General features: G+C 47.9%; 1 protein-coding gene across 3 annotated transcripts in view; it reads left to right on the forward strand.

The window, feature by feature from the left end:
• Window positions 1–19,577, forward strand: part of CEP112 (centrosomal protein 112) — a 463,550-nt gene that overhangs the window by 360,011 nt on the left and 83,962 nt on the right. For 2 of the 3 annotated variants that reach the window (XM_055130431.1, XM_055130432.1), the window contains exons 23-24: window positions 464–526; window positions 8,143–8,292. In XM_055130431.1, the coding sequence (XP_054986406.1) occupies window positions 464–526; window positions 8,143–8,292 (213 nt within the window). The remainder of the gene's footprint in view (window positions 1–463; window positions 527–8,142; window positions 8,293–19,577) is intronic. The other variant, XM_055130433.1, reaches the window with a different exon arrangement.

Here is a 19,577-nt window from a genome sequence, read left to right on the forward strand (position 1 = left end):
CTCTGCAGGGAAGGGTCCGGGGCGGCTCTCCCGCGCCTCTGCCCCCTTCCCCACTCTCCTGGGGGCTGCCTCACTTTGGCTGTCTGTTTCCGTCTCTCCTCCTCTCTCTGTCTCTGTGTCTCTGTCTCTGTCTCTCTGTCTCTCTATCTCTGTCTCTCTCTGTATGTGTGTGTGTGTGTGTCTCCCCCGACTCTGCCCCACCCCACCCCAGAAGCCTGTGTTTGTCTAATAATTGGCAAGAGAGGGATTTTTTTTTTTTTTGCTTTTGCTTTTCGCTTTTTAAGTGATGAATAGTTGGCGCCAGATCAAAGACAAGCCCTGTGGTTTTCTGGCTGCCCCCGAAGGGCGGGACAGCTGGCCGCCGTCCCAGCTGTCCCGCGATGGGCATGTGCACGAGATACCAGGCTCCCAGGTCACCTTGTGTGCTCATGTGCGCGCGTGTGTGTGTGTGTGTGTTTTGCAGGCCAACAGCCGACTGAAGCAGATCGAGAAGGAGTATACGCAGAAGCTGGCCAAGTCCTCCCAGGTGAGCATGGCGCCACGCAGAGACCCCCCTCGAAGACCCCCCGGGCACGCCAGCTGCCAGCGACCCCTCCCGGCTCTCTGGTTCTCGTGGATTAGCGCCACGTTTGTGTTGGCACATGGATACGCGAAGTGGGCTTTGAATATGTTCATCTTATTCAAGTTTTGTAATTAGACACATTGAACCAGTAGAGCACAGGCAGACACACACTGGTACACACACGCACACACACACACACACACACACACACACACAGAGGTTGTAAAACCAGCCTGTAGACTTGAACAAGCCCAGGCTGAAACCAATTTCGCAAGGGCAGAAGATACCCACCTACTTCTGTGATGTAAGCAGCTTGATACCATCTGGGCTTTTTCTTTCTTTCTTTTTTTTTTTTCTTTAGGTTTTTTTTTTTTTTTTAATCAATGCTCTTCATAACTGCGCCCAGCGACTACTTAACCACGCAAATCAAAGTGATTCATCTTCTGGGTAATGCTCACGGCCCAGCTGGTGGCTTCCTTGCGGGGAAGGACTCCTGAGCCCACACGTGTGTGTCTTGCCGTCTGTTGTCCTGTAGTCATTTTCCAAGAGGTCAACAATCGGGGGCTTGTTTCTACTTGACATACGATGCCCGAGAACGTCTTTGGCCCACGCTGCTGTAATGGTATCCTATAATATCATTTAGGGAATCCCAGGCATTCCCCAGTTGTATGAGTAATTCCAGAATAAATAAAGACGCATTTTCATCTTACACATGGCTCGATTAAGCCATTTAATTCCATGGCATCACATCTAATGATTTTTTTTTTTAAGAAGCTTTCCATGGTGTTTTGGCTTCCATGTAGACAGGGCTCTGTGGGAATGGAGTGACAGTGACAGGCCACTCTGTGAGTGACCACAGAGCAGTAGAAGCAGCGAGCGCCCCCCCCCCACGAACGGGTCACCAAATCACAAACATTTCCCGGCCTCCACCCCCGCCACGGGGACACCCTCCCCTCCCCTCCCCCGTCTTCATTCACCGTAACTCGGGTGAGGAGCAGTTACCTCACCGTGTTTCCAGCTGAGAAAGCTGAGACCAAGAGAAGGGGCGTCGCTCCGGGCAGCCCGACCCTGACTCTGGAACTTCGTCTCGAAACCACCAGCCCGCAGACCCCATCCTCGCACCGGGGACACGGCTGGGTGGCTGGTCTCCTTATGGCGCCATGCCTGAAATGTTCCAAATCCGTCTAAAGTGTGCACGTTGGGGCTGGAGCAATAGCACAGCGGGTAGGGCGTTTGCCTTGCATGCGGCCGACCCGGGTTCAATTCCCAGCATCCCATATGGTCCCCTGAGCACTGCCAGGAGTAATTCCTGAGTGCAGAGCCAGGAGTAACCCCTGTGCATTGCCAGGTGTGACCCAAAAAATAAATAAATAAATAAATAAATAAATAAAGTGTGCACATTGCATCACTCACATCCCACATGGAAGGAAACGGGCTTGGTGTGAGGGGAGGCTCGTCTGCAGGGGCCAGAGGGGCTATCACTCCTGGCTCATGCACTCAGGAATTACTCCTGGCGGTGCTCAGGGGACCCTATGGGATGCTGGGAATCGAACCCGGGTCGGCCGCGTACAAGGCAAACGCCCTCCCCACTGTGCGATCGCTCCAGCCCCAGAAGATGGCTCTGTCTTGACGACCTTCTTTGCAGACCTTCCCTGAGCAAGGGGCTTGGGGAAACACCGCTAACCGGAAGGTCCCCAGCTGGCCCACCCTCGCATGTGCTTTCTTTGCCTTGATGCCGAGTGGGAGGGGCCGACGGAGAGTGTGACAGAAGGTAGCCGTGAAGTGCGTCAGTGATGGCAGCGTAAGCAGGAGCAGTGACGTTTGTCCGGAGGAACGTGTGAAGGAGCCCGATGAGTCCATAGGAGAGCAGGTTCAGCGTGTGGCCTTGGGGGAGCGCGCCAGCTTTGAAGGTGGACAGACCCGCCCTTGAGAGGCAGCACAGCCGGGGACGTGACCTTGAGGGAGTTACCTGGGCGCCCTGGAATTCAGTGCCCTCACTTGTAAAATGGGCCAGTAGTACTTAGCTCACGCGATCCCTCTAGGCAGTGAGGAACGCGCTACCCAAAGGTGCTGAGTCCAGAGCACTGGAATAAATGCTCTCCGCCGCCCCGTCCAGAATAAGGTACTTAAGAACTGCTAGGCTTGTAGGAAATTTGCAATAGCAAAAGGGAAAGAGGGGGGTCTTCAAGAACGGAAAGGGGGTCTGGAAAGAGATAGCGTTTATCCCAACAGCACTGCTCTGGGGTGTTTAAGACTTGATAAAATCTCCCATCGCCCGCTAAGATTTGGGGAGGTACTGAGTTGCTGTTTTCCCAAGTAATAAAACAGGAGGAAGAGGAGGTGGAGGAAAAGGGAGATGGGGGAGAGGATGAAGAACCACTCAGTGTCTGTTACCATGTATTATAACCATCCTTTCGGAAAGGAAAGGACGGTGCAGCACCAAAAGAGAAAACGCCAGCTCTTAGGACAGGTCTGAACACATAATAAAATAGCCCTTCCTGTAAAAGGTTAAAATGCAGCCATACACTGATGATATTTTTGCCCATCTCCAAATCCATACAAATACTTACATGTGTAAAGGTATTTACATGTGTGCATATACGTATATGTATGGTTATATCTGTGAAGTCATGTTTGGATTGGTTCAGAAGAGGAGATGATCTAAAAATGAATGTTCTCAAACAAACCATGGATTGACTTCTTTCTGTTTCCCAGGGGTGGTTTGCTGGAATCCCTGAACTCATATCGAAGCTGATGAGAATTCCAGAGCAAAGTTGCTTAACTGTTTGGGAGAGATTATGGATTTTTCAAAATCTCTCCAGTGCAACCCCCCCCACACCGCCCCCCCCCCAGAATGTAATAAGATGGATGCATTCGTGATGACTGCATTGGTACTTAGGGGAACATCAGGTTAAATTTGGAAAATGTCTCCAGCATTTCCCTCTCTGAAAGGAAGTTACTCAGGCCTTGAGATGGTATCAAGACAGGAGGACCTAACGGGCCGTGCTCACCACGCCCCTGGTGTACATCGTGTCCACCACAATGCCCATGCTGGCACCGTCTTTGGGCGCACTTCCAAGTGTCATGTCCATCAGAATCACGTGCTCGTTCTTTTTATCTTCGTGTTACGCATTAACCTTGCCCCCCCTCTTCTAGCATGCCCCCCCATATTGAATTCATCTGGTGAAATGACTCACAAAAGTAGCCAATTTTCAAAGAATTTTGCCGGAATGTGGGTTTTGTTTTTAAATTTTCAAAATGTGAGATGGCAGCAGAGACTGCCCACACCCCCCTTCCCGCTGCCCTTCCTCCTCCCTGCACTCCTGGTGCCCGCCAGGGCCCGGGCAGTGCCCCTCTCCCCACCCCCCTCCTCCCCATCACTCTCCAGGGTGACAGCTCGGTAGAGAAGGCTCGGGCACCTTTCTTCCCCCGACTCTGTGGTCACCGCAGGCATTTGCCAAACCACGCTTGCCCTTGTCCCGTCAAACTTCTCAAGAGAAGCTTAATGGAAGTTTCAACCCGAAGGCCAGGGAGGGAGTTGGCCTTGCCCAGTTTGGTCTCTGGCACCACACATGCTTCCCCTGAGCACTGCCGGAGCAGCCCGTGAACGTGTCCTGAGCCAGGAGTCCGTCCCCAAACACCCCTAGGTGTGGCCCCGCCCCTTGCTCCTCCCGGTCTTAAACTTGGCCACTCTCTGAAAAACAAGAGTGAGAGCAAGATGGAACCTTCCCTTCTCCTCAGAGTGGCAGGTTTCAGGGCTGGCACCATAGCACAGCGGGGAGGGTGTTTGTCTTGCACGCGGCCAACATGGGTTCGATTCCCAGCATCCCATAGGGTCCCTCGAGCACCGCCAGGAGTAATTCCTGAGTGCATGAGCCAGGAGTGACCCCTGTGCATCTCTGGGTGTGACCCAAAAGCAAAAAAAAAAAAAAAAAAGAATGGCTGGTTCCAGAGTATCCAGCTCAAGGGGTTGCTATATGCCCTACAGGCGGGAAACTGGATTTCAACCCAATACCACACGGGTCCCTGAGCACTGCTAGGAGTTACCCTCAAGCACAGGACCAGGATCAGTCCTGGAGGAAAACAAAGAATCCCTGTTCTTTTCCACAAAGTCCTAATAAAGCATTTAATATTTATGCAAAGTGTTGATTGCTTCACAATCATTTAACCACGACGGCATGAGTGGGAGAGCTGTCTGTTCTACCAGTTCCAAACAGCTGTTCTTTTGCTTCCCAGAATATTAATTTTCTTTCCCTGAGTCCGGGACAGGATAAACCTTTAGATGAATGGTGGCATTTTGTTTTAAATTATAATTCAACCAAAACTGGTGGTTTTGTGATTATGGAGCTATAAATTAGTTTTTTATTCTTCCTCAGAAACATTTTTTTATTATTATTCAATTAGAAAGGCTATATTATCCAGATAATTTGCCAGGTAATTATTTTTTCTTGTTTGCCATAATTGTAGTTCCCTGACTAAGATAATATGAGTCCAAGTGTATGTCCTGAGCTAAAGTGAAAACAGTCTCTGTCTTCTACCCTAGCTCACCAACCAGGAGAGTTTCGTTCCTGACCTAAAGCATATCTGTCATCATGGAGTTATTTCTTAATCACCACTTAAATCTCAAATCTGTTTTTTAAATTTATCCTTACTTTAGCCACCTCCCTATATTAACCTGTCAACCAATTATCTATCCAGTTGGTTTGCCTAAGGTGTTTTTGATAACTCTCCCTTTCGCACCTTCATCAGTTTTTGCATCGACTTTAAATAAAATAACTTTGGAGGGGTTCCGGGAATAAGAGGGCCTGGAAAAAAATTAAACAAAATAACTTTAAATAACACACTTTTCCAAAGATAATCTCATTATTTTCCCAGCAGCATCTCATTATTCCCCCCCAAAGGAATGTCAAGGTTTTATTTTCCACACCAAAGCAAGCATGTTATCCTGAGAACATTCTTTGGACTATGCTCATTCTTTCGTCCAGAGCCTGCATTTATTTCTTTTGGGTGTACTCTTATAAATCTAAAAGTTCAGAGCTCCCTATTTCATGTTCTCATTGTCATTGGATTTTTTTTAGTTTTTTTATTAAAAATTATATTTTGTTTGGGGGCCACACCCAGTCTTATTCGTTTTTTTGCTCAGAGGACTGTGTGGTGTGAGATTCAAACCCTGGGATTCTGCAGTCACAATCCGCATCTTGTTAACATTTGAAAAGCCCCCAGATAGCCTTATCTTCAGTCTTGGTCAGTTCAAAACGAATTAGAAATCATAATTTTAGAGAAGCATTTTCATTTTGAAAGTGTATTGCAGGATTGTGATGTATTTATAAATCAGTGCATGTGACAAAATCACACACACACACACACACACACACACACACACACACACACAAGTCATTGCAGAATTAAACTCACCACTTCTGCAAAGCTGTGGTTTGCTCAACTTGAAATACTGCACTAGTCAATGAAAGAGTAAGTTATTTTTATTCTTTGGCCCCACGTTCTTATAAAATAGCAATCTGAAGTTGTGTGTGGGGCCAAGGTAAACTGGCTTTTTCTTATCTTTTGCTTTTGTGATTGAGTTGATTTGTTCTCTGCCTCATTTTTGACATTTCCTGTAAGAATTTAACCTCCCCAGCCCCACAAACGTGCTATGAGAAAGGCAGAATTGCAACAATATTTCATCAAAATTCAGAAAACAGACTGAAAATTATTAATTCTCAGCAAATGATTTCTTCCATTCATTTCAAAAGGTTTGCACTTACATTTAAAAATATCAATAGATTGCCGTTGTGTTTTGTCATTTGGTTTACATTTCACAAATTCTACATGCTAAACTTGGTCATGGTGAGTTTGTCTAGTTCCACAAGCAGAAACTCATCATTTCTTATAAACTTGCTATTTGTGTCAGTAGTGAGCAACTAATATTTCTGGAGGAATTATTTTCTGGGAAACTCCTGATGGTCTCTATGTATTGCCTCTAATAAAACATATAATGCTTTTATCTAGTTTAGTCATCAGATCTTACTGCACTTGGCAGTAAGGTAACTTGGCCAATGTTAGCTATAGGTATATAGAAACAACAGGAGTCTATTTTAAACCAGGACTGAAGTTGTTTTATTAGAAGAAAATCCATTCTCCACTTTCAGTAAGTCTTCACTACTGAACTTGAAAGAAATGGAACCCAGAGCCAGAGAGGTGGCTCAGTGGTCAAGCACCTGCTTTGGAGGTGTGAGTCCCGGGTTTCAATTTCAGGCCTGAGAATAAATGAATAAATTTTAAAAAAAAAACATACCCAGGCTGAACAAAAGAAACTGCTCTAAACCTTATTAAAAGGCCCATCATCAGATGAATAATTTGAGAACCTATTAATCTGATAATGCAGGAACCCAGTTGTGGAGAAACCCAATTCTCAAACCTGCAAATGTGCTACAGAGACCTCAGAATGACAGTATTGCAGCTAAAATCAATTTTCATGACTGTGTCTCAGTTAGGAAGAAAACAATCTATGTGGATCAATGCCGTAAGCAACTCTTTGGGGGGTGGCGAGGGGGGGAGGGGGGTTCCACACCCGGCATTGCACAGGGATTACTCGTAGTTCATGTTCAGGAATTACTTGGTGCTCGGGGAACCCTATGGGATGCTGGGAATTGAACCTGGGTCGGCCACATACAAGGCAAACGCCCTCCCTGCTGTGCTATCGCTTCAGCCCCCGTAAGCAACTCTTGATGCAGTAGCAGAACCTTGTGTAAAACAAGATAGGCTGGTTAGAGGAACCAGTCTGGGTCGCTATTGATCTGACTGTGTGGTTCAGTGCAATAGCCTCTGTGGTAGCGTTACATATTTCCCTTTTCCCATTGCTAAAAGCTGAGCTGTAATAATGCTCGTCTCCGAATAGCAAATGACCTCGAAACTGAATAGCATTGAGCACCATACTCAAACATTAACAAAGACTCAACATTAATTTGTCAATTAGGTGACTATGAGGAATGAACTCTTGATTATTTTCTTTGGTTCTCACAGTTCAGAGTATTATGTCTCACTCTCCTTTAAAGTTTATTTTCTCGGGGCTGGAGCGACAGCACAGCGGGTAGGGCGTTTGCCTTGCACACAGGCGACCCAGGTTCGATTCCCAGCATCCCACATGGTCCCCCGAGCACCGCCAGGAGTGATTCCTGAGTGCAGAGCCAGGAGTAACCCCTGAGCATCGCCGGGTGTGACCCAAAAAGCAAAAATAAAATAAAATAAAGTTGATTTTCTCAATAGAATAAAATCTGAAGCTTTTCATAGTTTCGCGATCACAGATGTTCCTTCTTCAGATGAGCAAACCTTGTGGAATGTTATCGTGGATGTGTCTTCCAAGTAATTTGGTTCAGCAGTTGTTCACCATTCATAGTTTTGTCATTGTCGCTTGTTGGGTGGAATTCCATGCCTGAGAGTGTGCTATATGTCAATTGAAAATATTTAGCTGGTGGACCAGGGTCTTGCCAAACCCGTCCTCCGGTGGGGGGATAAATATGTACAAAAGGGATGCTTCCCACAGAAGAATTTGAAGTCATGGCATGCTGTTTTCATTTTAGATCATAGCCGAGCTTCAGACAACCATTTCCTCTCTGAAAGAAGAGAGCAGCGGGCAGCGGCGGGCCGCAGAAAGGCGGCTCCAGGATGTTACACAGAAGTTTGAAGATGAGAAGAAGCAGCTGATTAGAGATAATGACCGAGCAATCAAGGTAATCTGACGATTCAGTAACCAGTGGTACCAGCTGCTTTCATGTAATTAAAAGGAGGGCTGAATTCCCAAGCAGTGGGCAGATGAATGCAGGTATCTGGCTTGTTCACACAGCCTGCAGTCAATTCCATTCACTGGACTCTACCTTTGATGTAGCCAGTGACTCAGGCTGACTTCCCTCGGAGAGATCACATGCCAGCAGCAAAAGTCATTTTTTTGGGGGCCAGCCTGATCCATTCACATTGAACAAATATTTGAGAAATACTCTGTCCTTTCTCTTGAGAACCACTTTGGAACTGTCTCTTGAAATTAGAACGACTGTTTTAGCCCAGGACGGCTGGCCTAATAAATGCGGAAGCCAGCTTCCCCGATTTATGTTCTCTTCTTTTGCCCACATCCTTTCATTATGTATTCGCATAATGAGAAATAACCTGTTTGAGGTTTGGAATGCCAACCATTTGATGTGCTTTGACATGGTACAGGAGAGGAGTCTTGCTGCTGAGAGCCTAGCTTATTTCCAAATGGCTTCAGAGAATCACACCTTGAAGAGCAACAGAAAATTCCCCCGGACCCTGATGCTTTGGTGATAGGCGATTAGCACTCAAAGGGTTTTTTTTTTCCTTTTTCTTCCTTTTTCTGGGCTTCATAGCAGTGTGTATTATTTTAAGTGTCTGCATCATGCTGTGTTTAATCTGTGAGGATAGCATCTGGAAACCTTTATAAATAAGGTTGAAAAGAGAACAAAAAAGTTTGAAAGAATTCCCAGCAAAAGATGATTTTTTTTCCCAGTGATTTTACTTTGTATAACAATGCCTGCAGCCTGTAGAGTAATCATACAAAGCAAAGAAAAAGAAAAGAAACATTTGGATTTGATTGCTGCCCTTTCCTACCTCACCCTTCCATCTCTCTTTTCTATAGCTTTTTTTGGAGGGTTGGTGGTTTTTTTTTTTTTTTTGGCTTTTTGGGTCACACCGGGCTGTTCTCAGGAATTACTCCTGTAGCCAATCACTAAATTAGGGGAAAGTTCGTGTCACTGTGAGGTGGTTTTTTTCTTACATCTACCTTTTAGACCTGGACAGGACTGACTAAACAAATAGAATATTTTTTTCTTTTTGGGTCACACCCGGCGATGCACAGGGGTTACTCCTGGCTCTGCACTCAGGAATTACTCCTGGCGGTGCTCGGGGGACCATATGGGATGCTGGGAATCAAACCCGGGTCGGCCGCGTGCAAGGCAAACGCCCTACCCACTGTGCTATCGCTCCAGCCCCTAGAATTTTTTTTTAAAGTCTTAAAATATGGGCAGAATCCTGACACTTGTGAGGTGAGGACTTACTCTGTTAACTGAGCTCAGATTTCTCATCTGTGAGCTCCTCCCCCCCGCACCCGCACATGACCTCACACCCCCAAAATGTTCCTTTTCCAGCTTCTGGTGGTTGAGAATGTTTATGTGAAGCCTCTTCGTTTTCAAATGCATAGGAAGTAACCATTGATCTGTGCAACTGTGGGCTCAGTTCTTTTCTTTGTACTCAAAGTGGATTTCTTTCTACATTATGTCCCCAAAACCAAGGGGTCGATAATGTTCCTATTTTAAACAAAGAATTAATTCCCCTATATAATTTTAAAGAAACTCAACAGATTAGCTACTGCATGACAAAGGTTTCTAATATTTCTTCTTTAAGATGTTGTGTAAATGTTTTAAATTTTTTTTAATTTTATAAAGTAGTTCACAGTATTCGATTATATTTAATATTCAAACACCAAGCCCACCACCATTACACCTTCCCAACACCAAATTTGGGATGTTTCCATCCCAAGCCCCAAGCCCTGCCTCAAAGCACAACCGAAATAATATATTTTGTATTCTCTGGTATGAAAAATCGCTGAAAATACTACAAAAGTATCTATAGCGGAAACAGTGTGAAGATTGTTCTATTTTGGCAGAAGCCATTAAGACATTCTTTAGGATATCAATAACATGTTGTTAAAAGTTGAGTGATGTGAGCTCTCGTATATATATCTTAAAATATGTACATATGCATGTATGTATATTTCCCTCTATGATTTGCTCCCTACTATTTGAACCCCATCAAATGTGGTGTGGTACTTATAAAAATGAATAGGTAGTGTCTTATGATGTGTCACGTGGCCGCATTTGCGGCCGCATAGTCCAGGAATGCATTCACTCATGTGTGAGACCTGGCCCTAGCATGTGGGGAGCGGCCTTGAACATGGCAGTGGTTGGGTTCTGGAGGTTTCCAGCTGCCGGGGCTGGGTCCCTTGGGGCGGGGAGGGCTCTCACCCACCCCCCTTTGGGACACCCTGAGTGAAACAGCCTGGCGCGGAGTCCTACAGCATGGCTGGAGGGGGAGGTGCATCATGTTGCTCCCTTACTGGAGAAAAAGCCGTGTAATCTGTATGGCGGCCGATGACGAGATTATCTGGCACCCTTGGGGGGAAACGGGTAAGAGGATCTCCGCTCCCAGGTCCCATTCAGCCCAGAGCCCAAGGTCACAAAGTTCCGCATTACCTGGGTTTGTCGGATTTCTCTCATGCGTGATGCTCAGCCCTAGCGTGTGGGGAGCGGCCTTGAGCGTGGCGCCGGTTGGGTACTGGAGGTTTCCGGCAAATGTTGTGTAGATATTAAAAGCAATATAGTTCATCTGCCTATTTTACATTCCTTGTTTTTGCAGTACATGTCTATTTACCTGTTCAAAAAGAGGAAAAAAGTTGATTAACTTCCAACAATGTCAAATTGACTTAAAAGATGGATATATATGTATATAATTTTGGACCACCAAAGACAGAGGGGTTGCAGGTATCTGAAAATCATGAATCTTCCAGTGTGTATCAGCTGTGTTCGCATTTACATCATGTGCAAAATGAATGGCGTTTTCAAAACTAGCCGACGGCATGAGGTCACTCATGCCTTAGCACTGGCCGCGTTGGCCCCTCCGCTGGGTCACACGATGCAGGAATCACAGCTGGTGCGTGCTCTATGCGAGGTCCTCAGCCGAATGCTCTCCTTCAGCTCTTTCCTTCATCTCGCCGAAGCCTTCTCTAGTATTCTGAGGACCGGGTCTCTCTCCTCCATCTCACAAACGGGAACGCTGAAGACCTGAGGTTAGACACCCCCCCCCCCACTCCCAGCCCAGGGACGTGGAGCGAATCAGCAGACAGAACCAGGTGCCAACTCCCGCTCTCTGACCTGTGAAAACCTGAGCTGTGTGTGCCCAGCACCTCACCTCTGTCTCCTCCGTCCTCTGAAAGGGAGTCTGTCCTCGACCAGCTGTGGAGAGTCCCCCACGCCCAGTTCCTGTCTGCTTGACTGGTGACAGCACTTTTGCAATAGTTGTTCGATGGGGACTTTCTCATCAGGTGTTCTGTGCATAGAGGGTACAGGTGCATAGATTGATACGCAGAGAGAGTCACCAGGAGACGTGGATTTGGTTTCCTAAAACCAAATACGTGTGTGTGTGTGTGTGTGTGTGTGTGCGCGCGCGCGCGCACGCGTGCAACATTTAATGCCTATAGCATTATTTAAATAAGATCAAAATTTTAAATAGTCCTGGCCCAGGCCAGCCAGATAGCACAGTGGGTAGGGCGTTTGCCTTGCATGTGGCTGACCCGGGTTCGATTCCACCGTCCCTCTCAGAGAGCCCAGCAAGCTACCAAGAGTGTCTCGCCCCCATGGCAGAGCCTGGCAAGCTCCCTGTGGCGTGTTTGATGTGCCAAAAACAGTAACAAGTCTCACAATGGAGACATTACTGGTGCCCGCTCCAGCAAGTCGATGAGCAACAGGATGACAGTGATACAGTGATACAGTGAAAGAGTCCTGGAAAAATAGTGTATTCTTTTGGAAACACACTCCCCCCACCTTCTGGGCACTGATGAACTGGGCTCTCTCTAGCTGATAATGGAGAGTGAGAATGGAGAATAAACTGACTCATCCTGCCAAAGATTACTATGATGTTTCTGGAGGTAATAGACCTTTCATTATAAGAATTCTTCAAGAAAGCCTGAGGTATGGCAGGTCACCTGCAATCCACTTAAAGGACTGTTCCTGCTAGAATGTTCCGTGGTTACACTCTACAGGATTACTTAGCAGTATCTCTCGAAATTAAATTGCCTACGGCATGCCTACTCTTTGACCCATTTCACATTTTCCCTAAAGTGGCAAGTGGAAATTTGCACTAAGCTTTAACTATTCAAAAAAAAAAAAAAGTCCCCTTTCGATCATTCGTTCACTTACCCAACTTATGGAGATCCAATTATGTGCTAGGTACCCACACCACGAATATTTTCCTATATTTTTTCCCCAAAAGCACAATCTGAAAACTGCAGCGCTGAGAATAATATTCGAGCAGGCCATTTAAGGACACTGAAAATATTCGCAACATAATTTTCAATGAAAATGCAGGTCAAAAACAAAAAGAATGAAAATGTAGGTCATAAATAGAATGCTGTCATATACATATATATATTAATCTTTACATATATATATATTTTTTTAAAAAGATCAAAAATACATAGAAAAAATTTACTGGCCCGGATAGCTCTGAGTGGTAGAATTAGTGGTCATTTTTCTTTCAACTCTGGGTTTTAAATTATAATGTCACTTCTGCAATAAGAAACAAACATCCTTTGGTTTTTTTATTTTAAAAAAAAGCCACTTGACTGAGGAAACAAGTAGCTGAGACTGACAGCAGACCAAATCCTCACTAAGAAACAGCCACTGGAATATTCTTTCTCAGAACAGAATTCCCAAAGTATATTAAAAAAAAAGGTGATATCTTATAGCCTACTTCTCCCTCTGGGAGAACCTGGCAAACTACCGGGAGTTTCCTGCCCACATGGGAGAGCCTGGAAAACTCCCCGTGGCGTATTCATATGCCAAAACCAGTAACAATGCTGCGTCTCATTCCCCTGACCCTGAAAGAGCCTCCAATGTGGCATCGTTGGGAAGGACGAGCAAAGAGAGGCTTCTAAAATCTTAGGGCTAGGGTGGATGGAGATGTTACTGAGACCCCTTGAGAAATTCGACGATCAACGGGATGATGATGATGATGATGATAATGATGATGATATTAAAAAAGAGAGTCGCAGAAATGGAAACATTAATTAAAAGAGTACCATTCTCACACTAGCCTGTCCTCTCAAAAATCAAGAGCGAAGAATTCTTACTTCTCACAGCCTGCCCTCACTCCAGACATGTATGAGCTCTGTCTGTTTTCCAACACGCCACCCCTCCCCCAACTTGATGGTTCAGAGCAAACTATGGCACAGTCCCGTCATTCTCCGTATCAAGAGTCTCGACAGGCTCGGGCGGGGGCTGCTTCTGTCCGATAGGTGGCAGTGACCAGGTGGCATGGACAGGGTTCAGGATGTTTCCAGGCCTGACACTTCAAGGCCAGTCACAGGCGGGATTGAAGCTAATGACACATTTTGAGCTTTCTAGCAGAAATTAGAAATTTGGGGGGGAAACTCGTACCATCCCCTGAAGCTTGACGGCTTGCTGGGACGGAAAGCCTTTTCTGATGACATCCGGAGTTTTGACCGGGGAGGGGAAGAGGCCGCACACATGCCACGCCTCCACGCGGTGTCTTCCGGACGACCAAGCCCAGTGCCGTCTCATCCTGCCTGCATCAAATACATCCTCTGCAGAGCAGGACAGTCCCCCAAGCTCGGGGCTACACCTTCGCTCACAGCTAAAGCACTTGCCAGGGATTTTTTTTTTTAACGTTTGAAACTTAAACACCATGATAATCACGTTTTGATGCCAACCCAGAGAATTTCCACAGTCATCGGAAAAGGCTGTACAGACGCCCTTCCCTTCCCAACTGCGTCTTATCCTTGGGCCACTGTCTGTCTTCTTAAGCTTCAGCCAAGGCTGCACATGGCTAGAGAGTGAGAGCACAAGCAGATGGGGGACTCCAGCTGCCTTCCACTAAGTCCGACTCGCCAAAGATCTGTAGAAACAGAAACCGTCACTACTCTTCGGATTTTATTATTGTCTTTTTTGTTTGTTTGTTTGCTTTGGAAGATAGATTTTTTTTTTAATTTCAAAATTGGGATTATGGGCTGGAGTGATAGTACAGCGGGTAGGGCGTTTGCCTTGCATGCACCGACCTGGGTTCTATCCTTGGCATCCCATACGGTCCCCCAAGCATCACCCGAAGTAATTCCTGAGTGCAGAGCCAAGAGTAACCCCTGAGCATCACTGGGTGTGACCCAAAAAGCAAAAAAAAAAAAAAAAAAAAAGAGCGATATTACATTTACATGGACTGGAGCGATAGCACAGCGGGTAGGGTGTTTGCCTTGCACGCCGCCGACCCGAGTTCGATTCCTCCGCCCCTCTCAGAGAGCCCGGCAAGCTACCGAGAGTATCCCGCCCACACGGCAGAGCCTGGCAAGCTACCTGTGGCGTATTCGATATGCCAGAAACAGTAACAACGATTCTCACAATGGAGAAGTTACTGGTGCCCATTCGAGCAAATCGATGTACAACGGGGCGACAGTGCAACAGTGCTACATTTACACCCATACATAATAGATTATCTTTTAAAGTGAACTAATAAATATTTTCCTCTCCTCATTTCTAGCGTGGAAACTCTCCATAGCTCTTAGCCACATGCGTCATTTATGGGGGTGGGCGGGGCCGGAGCAATAGTACACCAGGTAGGAGGTTTGCCTGGCACACGGCAGACCAGGCTCACTCTCAGCCACAACATATGGTCCCTCAAGTGCAACGCCAGGAGTAAGCCCTGAGCACCTCAGGGCGTGACCCCAACTTACATTTTTTTGAAAAGCGCCTTCATGAGGTTCTGAATCCCCAAGAGTAAAGAGGGGTTCCAAGACGAGACCGTTGGGAGCTTCTTTTCTAGGGGTGCTCTCCTGTGCACCGACCACGTGGCCAGCACCCCGCAGCCACGCCCTGCCTGTGTCCCCACCCCAGGAAGCCTGGAAAGAGCCTCCTCCAGGTCCACTGAACTGTCTTCTCTGGGACATGTTCGGGTAGGACACGCCGGCCAGCCTCGTTCATCTAAAGCAGGACATTCCCAGGGGCTCCAGGATATGGTCCCACAGTCCCTCACCCGCACTCCTGAGGGTCCAAGGTGTTCTGCAGATCAGAATCTGTAGGCACTGGGGACCAGTACCCGGTGGCATCGGGGATGACACACTTTCTCCAGATCCTCAAAGACACAGTGAACCCTGAATTACTCCCCTCCAAACAGATGGGACACACCGAGGCCAGTAAACACCCTCGCGGTACCAGTTCTGGAATTCTTGCCCACCAAGTCAAAGAATTCTAAAGGAATCTGTGGCTTTCAGAGAGAGAGGTGTTTTGTACTTCAGGATTGCAGATGGGGACTGGAGGCCTGTGTTTGGACTCACCTTTCCTGCTAAGGAGACGCTAAGCTTCAGGAGAGCAAACCCGTGCTGCGGCAGTTGGTTCAGTGGGTGAGCTAGACAGGTGCTCAAGGAACGAGTGTTGTGATGTTGTCAGTCAGAGCCCCAAGTGCAGTGAAATGAGCTCCGCCTCAGTGAAACTGTCTGTGAACATCGTGTTTGTACTGCAGCGGAAGAACCTCAAAAAAGTCCCTTGTCTGAGTCTGCAAGCTTCTAAAGGTCCGTTAGCAGTCTTCACCGAACCACCCCCCACCCCCGCCAGAAGTGCATTGGGGGAAACTCTTCCAACTGGTTCTATAGAAGGGCTGTGGAACATTCTTCTGGCCTCCCTGCACCCCCAGAGCTAAGCCCTTTCTTTGAAGCGAGTGCATTGAAGGTTCCTCACTGTGAAGCCAGATGTCCGAGCAGAGATTTCCTATCAAGGAGAAATGTTGTAAAAAAATTTTTTTTTTGCTCGCAGGCACAGGAAAGAGATTTGAAAGCTCCAATGCCTCTCTCCCTTGGCCACTGACTGGAGTTCACGAGAAAAGGTCGGCTGCCAGTCGGACATCTAGAAATCTGGTCTGCGTTACCAGCAGGGCGAGGGGGGCGGGAGGTGGTCGGGGAATAAAGAATATTTCCTAAGATTGGGCAACGCTCACTGTGCTCAAAGCTGACAGGAATCCATTTCCCAAAGAATAAAATCGACCAACCTCATTGTGAGGTTTCAGTCGCATTGAAACCCAGAAAGGAGGCTCAGGGCCTCCCGTCAGCTGGCTTTGTTCGGGGACCTGTTCGTTACGGAGGGCCCGTCTCCCCCCCGAGAGCACGCCCGAGGAGCCCAGGGCGGAGTGGCGTTCTCTTTGTGCCCTCCTGAATTAGAATTAATAATGCTAAGAATAGAAACGTATTTTCCATCCCACCCAAGACGGCCGGCCTGCATGCCTGCTCCCTCGGAGGGGAAGACGGGGGCTTTCCGCCACAGCCGTGCGACGCCTGCGTGCCGTTTTCCAGGAAGAATGCTCTGGAAGCTTCAGCCTGGATGCTGGGCGGCGGTGAATTATGACCTGGCTCCCCAGAGCCAGGAGAAGCGGGAACAATGCAGGAGCAGAATAGGAAGGAACCGTCCCCTCCCCCGACCGCCTCACACCCCCAGTTTTACCTCAGACTCTTTCTCCAATGCGATTTTCTATTATTTTACTTAAAATCCGGCTGAAGAAGACATTTCTTTGTTCGGTGGGCACATCCTTCGAGTTGCTATGTAAAGTGTTTCTAAGCCCCTCTAGTATGTCTTTCATATGTACTAAAGGACCGGTTACGGTACGGTGAGGGCGTGCATGAGCACCTGAGTGAAATCACAGGTAGAATCCCAGGAGCCTTCACCATCCGCTATGAAGCGGCTTCTCTTAGGGAATCGTTAAGTGACTTTGCACGGTTAATTTTTCTTTGTGTGGTCAAAAGTCAAATGTGGTAAGAGATTTTTAATGAACAAATTTTAAATATTTAACAAATCACTACTTGGGAATACATTCCTCTCAGAAACTATTCCACGGGCAGTACAAGTGACCATAATCAGCACCAAAGTATTTCATTGTAAGCCTCAACAACCAAACTCACTTAATGATTTTTACTCTCGATGTCAATGATTTTACCATCAGTACTAACGTGTGCATACTATAATTATTCACATATTTGTATATACGTGAATATTCAGGACCACTGGGTTATGTCAAATCATTGGGAGACTTGACAGTGATTCAGTATCTTGTTTTATTTTGTTTGTTTGCTTGTTTGGCTTTTTGAGTCACACCCGGCAATGCTCCAGGGTTCCTCCTGCCTCTGCACTCAGAAATCACTCCTGGTGGTGTTCAGGGAACAATATGGGATGCCGGGGATCGAACCCGGGTCGGCCACATGCAAGGCAAACGCCCTCCTAGCTGTACTGTCTGTCCGTATCTGACTTTTTTTGGTTTTTGTTTTTGCTTTTTTTTTTTTTTGCTTTTTGGGTCACACCCGGCGATGCTCAGGGGTTACTCCTGGCTCTGCACTCAGGAATTACTCCTGGTGGATGCTCAGGGGACTGTATGGGATGCTGGGAATCGAACCCGGGTCGGCCATGTGCAAGGCAAACGCCCTCCCCGCTGTGCTATCACTCCAGCCCCAGTGTTTTGTTTTGAGTCATTTTCTGAGGTCCAGCTGGCCCATTCTCACTCGAAGGGGCTGATGCCCACTGGAGCCTCCCTCTCTCCTTATCAATACCAAAGTTCACGCCTCTGGCTTTTGACTAATAACCTCTGGCTTCCCAGGCTCCCATCTTACCCCCCCACCCACCCACCTACCCACCGCCACCAAAGAAGTCAACATCTCGGTCTTATCTTCCACTCCCAAACGCCCACCTCCAGCACCGGTGATCGGAGCACCCGTGTGCCGTGCGTGGGCGTGCATCGGCACGAAGCCTGCCTGCTGGAGTACGTGTGCCATGGAAATGAGTGTGCGCTGCCTGAAATACTCCTGAGCCATGAACACCTTGACCAGCGTGCTGCTGCGCGTTCCCTTCCTAGCCCCGCCAACCCCCTCCCACCCCGCACCACCACCACCACCACCACCACCACCACCACCGCCGCCTTTTCTTAGTGGGATGACTTCCAGCTCCCATGCCCTGGCGACTGTCAGCGGTCTCCCCACTCAGGGGAGCCTGGACGGTGGTGGCCAGAGACTCCGACTCTTGCTCTTCTTCCTCATACCAAACCCTTCCGGCTCCGCCCTCTCTGCCGTGCCTGTAATCCAGCTCTCCTTCGTCATCGTGCGAAAGGAACATCCCAAGGCAATATAGACATTTGACCAGGTCCCTTCTTGCCTCTCCTCCAGATGCAGGGATAGTTCCCACCCTTGACTGCATGCAATATGTAACTATATTTATCAACAGTTGTCCTTCTGGGCTGGCCTGGGGCCAGTCTTTTCTGGAAAGGGCCAGACAGTAAATAGTTTCTGCTCTGTAGGCCATGTGGCCTCGGTTGTAATTACTCGGCTCTTGCCGTTGTGATATCAAAGCAGCCGTAAACAGCATGTCAGCAAGTGGACATGACCGGGTCCCAATAAAACTTTATTTACAAAGCCCGGCCCGGTGCCAGCTTCGGCCTGCTGGCCGTGCTGGGCTAAGCCCTCCCGTAGGAACACACTCTCCTCTCGTTTTATGGGGTTCTCTCCCAACTGCCCTCCTCTGCTGCCTTCGCTTCCTCCTGGTGGGTGTTCCCGGGTCCTGGGCTGCTTCGCTTCCTCCCTCCCCCCCTCCCCGGGCGCCTCTTCTCTGTGGCTTCAGCTGTCACCTCGGGAGCGATGGATCCCAGACGCCTCCGCCTGGTTCCTTGCCTGGTCCTCTGTCTCGCGGTGCCTGGAACTCGTCTCCTGTGGCCGGCTGCGTGGCTCTCTCGAACTCAGCAACTGCGGCGGGGACTTGCCGTCCTCCCGCCCAGATGGGCTCTGCTGCCCAGGCTGCCGGAGTAGCCCCCGTCTTTCTGTTTCCTGTTAGAAGCTTTGACTTCATCTCGGTCCTCTGCTTCCCCCCGTCCCCGCTTATCTGGTCTATCAGCCGGCCTTGAATGGATTCCTTATTCCTCGGCTCTGACCCTCTTCAGAGCCCTTCTCAGCTTGCCATTGATTTAAAACAGCCTCCCCTCGGCTGCTGTTCTTGCCAAGAACCTCTCCGCTCCAGTCCAGGGCGAAGAGCTCTGCCAGAGAAATCTTAAATCACCGATTTCCCTGCCTTACAGAGGGTGCTCAGGAATCAGTAGGGAAAGACTCACCAGCCAGGGGACCAAAAAAATGAGCCAAGGAAATAAATGTAGAATTCACAGACAAAAATGAATGTCCCACAGACGGGGGGGAAATATATGAATG

Source organism: Sorex araneus, chromosome 3, assembly GCF_027595985.1.
Source record: "Sorex araneus isolate mSorAra2 chromosome 3, mSorAra2.pri, whole genome shotgun sequence".
NCBI classification, from domain to species: Eukaryota; Metazoa; Chordata; class Mammalia; order Eulipotyphla; family Soricidae; genus Sorex; species Sorex araneus.